The 3,218-nt window shown below is 31.5% G+C and overlaps 1 protein-coding gene across 1 annotated transcript; it reads right to left on the bottom strand.

Moving 5' to 3' along the window:
* Positions 1-964: 964 nt before the first annotated feature.
* On the bottom strand, positions 965-2,525 carry LOC150037575 (uncharacterized). Its single transcript, XM_090310689.1, has one exon. The coding sequence runs from the start codon at positions 1,754-1,756 to the stop codon at positions 1,145-1,147; it is 612 nt and encodes a 203-aa protein (XP_090166815.1). The 5' UTR covers positions 1,757-2,525; the 3' UTR covers positions 965-1,144.
* Between the last annotated feature and the right edge of the window lie 693 nt (positions 2,526-3,218).

Raw genomic sequence — 3,218 nt, 5'->3', positions numbered from 1 at the left:
TGTGAGAAACATTATTTGAATTCATTTAGTTTACGTAAAGAATGGTAAAGTTAAGTGGTGATTCAACTAGACGGTGAAAAGAGTGGTAAAGTTTATATGCATGATGACATCAGATTTAGGAGCCTGAATCTGTAGACTCGTTTATACGAAACATTGCACTTATGGGAGCTTAACTTTCTCACTAGTAGTTAGCTCTGTGTAATTCTATTCTTGATAGTGTTACTATCAATTACTTGTTAATTGTAAACGCTTATCATCACTGGTGAAACTCTTTTCATCTAGGCTAAAAGTCTCCCAAACGTAGGTGTGGTTATATTGAACAGGGTTACAATTTTCTTGTGTCCTTTACTTATTTGTGGTTGTTGTTACTAGCTTTTATCGGGAGCATTTTATATATTTGGCTTAATTTGCGTTCATCTATTTTTCAATATATATATTTTTAAAATACATTTTTAATGAGTAAAAAGAAACACTTTATAATTATACTATAATCATACACTAATAACAACAACAATAATGATAATAATAATAATAAGAGTAATGAGTCTTAATAATCTATTAAAATGTTTTCTTTCCACCATAATATAATTGGACTGTTTAACCATTTATCTTTGATCAAGAAGTTAGATTTCCATATCTCCTAACTCTAACTCGACATGTTGTTTTAAAAAAAAAAATGAAATAAAATAGACTTTTTTTTCTTATTCAGACTTCAATTTATGTGAGAATAAAGATCAAATCATCCATTCTTGAAGTCGTATTTGCTTAATAAATGTTATATATCCACAGTGCTATGCTTAGGTTTGCTTGACAAACACCTCTAACGGTTGAACATCTCATATTGAAAAAATTATGGTACTTGACAATCTTAATAAGATATATGTGATACTCCTGTGTCAATCTGTTTTGGAATGAACATGTGTTATCCAATAATTTCATAATCATGTCATATACACTCATAACATAGAGGAAGTTCATTCTTTATTTTTCAGCTTCTCCATTAACACAGTGGTAGCAACATGAAAGAGAGAACTGTAATTTTACATGGACGAAACTACATGGAAGAAGAACAACAGATTCCCAACTAAAAAACTACACTAAATCAAAGCTTACAAGGATTCATCATCATCTCCCTTCTTCTACCTCACTTCTCAACATCAGAGCTAAAAGAAGGAGCTACAAACACAGAAGTATAAACTTTAGAACCCCCAAAAGAGAATCCACACCCACATCCTTTATTATTATCATTCTTATTTTCAACCAAATTCGTTGAAGAACAGAAAATAGTATCTTCAACAACCGAATCAATCAACCCATTATTTCTCGTTATCTGCTGCTGATAATCAGCTGTTGATCTCAAACGGCTTCTGTTCTTCATGATGGCATGTTGAAGCAAACGGCAGAGCTTAGGACTATGTCCAAACAAGGATCGACTTTGTTCTTCATTAATGGTGGAAGAATTGAAGAAGCCATGATCGTGATCATCATATGGGAAGTTTGTCTTTGCGGATCTTCCTCTTAGAAGCCTTGCAGCTCTGTCATAAGCCATGGCAGCATCTTCAGCTCTGTTGAAAGTGCCAAGCCATAGCCTAAGCTTCTGTGAGGAAACTTTGATCTCCGCAACCCATCTTCCAGAAGGGCGTTGTCTCACTCCAAGAAACCTTCTTCTGCCATGGTTGATCTCTTGATTATTAGGATTGGAATTTAAAGGATTTGGAGGCTGAGATGAAGGATTGGAGCTCTGGGTAGCAGCCATTAATGGAAGAAAAGGTTTGGTTGGCAGCTAGGTGTCAGCAAAATAGCATCCACTGCATATTATAGGCTGCAAAGGAATTTATAGAATGCTTCCAACCAAAAATTAAATGATTTATTTATTGTCTTATTGGGAGGTTCCTTCCCTTGGTTTGGGATCAGATCATGTGCATTTGGCTCCATGATTAAAATGATTTTGATCATTTTTTATAGTGTATCATTTTAATTTTTCTTTTACTAAACATATCAATTCAGGAATATTATTGTACCTATAAAAATTACTAATGGGTTGCGTATGAACAGTTGATTTAAGAAACAATAAAGAAAAAGCATATGAAAATAACAAAGTACAGTCTTGTTTTTACTATTATTATTATTATTATTTTATTTCCAGAACTAGTTTTTATAAACTCTCTTACAAAAATAAGTTTATAAAAAAATATGTGTATTGAAGAGTAGGAAACTTTTTTGTTGCTCACCACTAAAGTTTTGATGGGTAGAGAGAAAAGGAGGGAAGAGAAGCATTTTCTTTCCATAAAAAGCTTAGTGGTGGCCAAGCCCTTAGTAGGACAATATTTTCCTTTTTATATTCAAGAACAGGTTCTTATTTTTAGAAAAATAGACTATGGTTTTTTTAGAAGACAAAACTTGGCTTCCAAATAATCTCTACATTCTTTATTAACAAAATATAATGGAAAGGAATATTGTTAGTTAGAGACCCTCTATTTAGTTATGTCTACTGGATTTTTCAAGTGTTTAAAAAGAGTTTTTAAAAATACATACATACATACATACATACATATATATATATATATATATAAAAAGAAGTTTCTAAGCATTCCAAATAGATTTAAAAACCTTAAATGCAGTTCTATATTTTTATATTTACCTAAGAAGTACTAAGATACTAGACAAAGTCCAAAATTTGTTGTAATGACATTGAAGAGATCAAAGTTACTAATGAACCTAGACCTAGGTAAATTGATTATTGTTGCTGGCTAAAGAGCTGATCACCTTTGTGATGAAATTAATTTGTATTTGATTTAGAGGGATGACCAGAAGAAAATATAAATTGGCAAAATAATTCATCCAGGCACCAATAACTTTTGGCATATGGGTCCCTTCTCTCTGTACTTGCTAATTTGGACAAGCAAAAAACCTAGACTGGTAGGACAACCTAAGTACTTGCAGATTGACACCTTGAAGAAGTTACCTTAAAACCTTCAGCTATTTTTGTTGGATAGTGTAAGAACACAATGAACCTATGTTTCTCTTCAGATAATTTATCATTTATTAATAATCAATTAATCAAGATGGATATTGATAATGGAAGACTTGCTTGGATTTATTTTCTAAGTACTTAAAAATATATATTTTGAACAAAAATGTTTTTAAGCACTTAGAAACCCAATTCAAACATATCAAAATAGTGAAGGATGGAATTTAATTAATTTAATCTAAATCTA

The sequence above is a fragment of the Benincasa hispida genome, chromosome 2 (genome assembly GCF_027475165.1).
Source record: "Benincasa hispida cultivar pf3 chromosome 2, pf3_genome.v1.1, whole genome shotgun sequence".
Classification (NCBI taxonomy): domain Eukaryota; kingdom Viridiplantae; phylum Streptophyta; class Magnoliopsida; order Cucurbitales; family Cucurbitaceae; genus Benincasa; species Benincasa hispida.
The sequence above is the reverse complement of the archived record's forward strand: the minus strand, read 5'-3'. Positions and strand labels throughout refer to the sequence as shown.

Bases quoted from the DNA above. Each gene is read 5' to 3' on its own strand.
- LOC150037575 (XM_090310689.1), bottom strand. From the start codon at position 1,756: ATGGCTGCTACCCAGAGCTCCAATCCTTCATCTCAGCCTCCAAATCCT.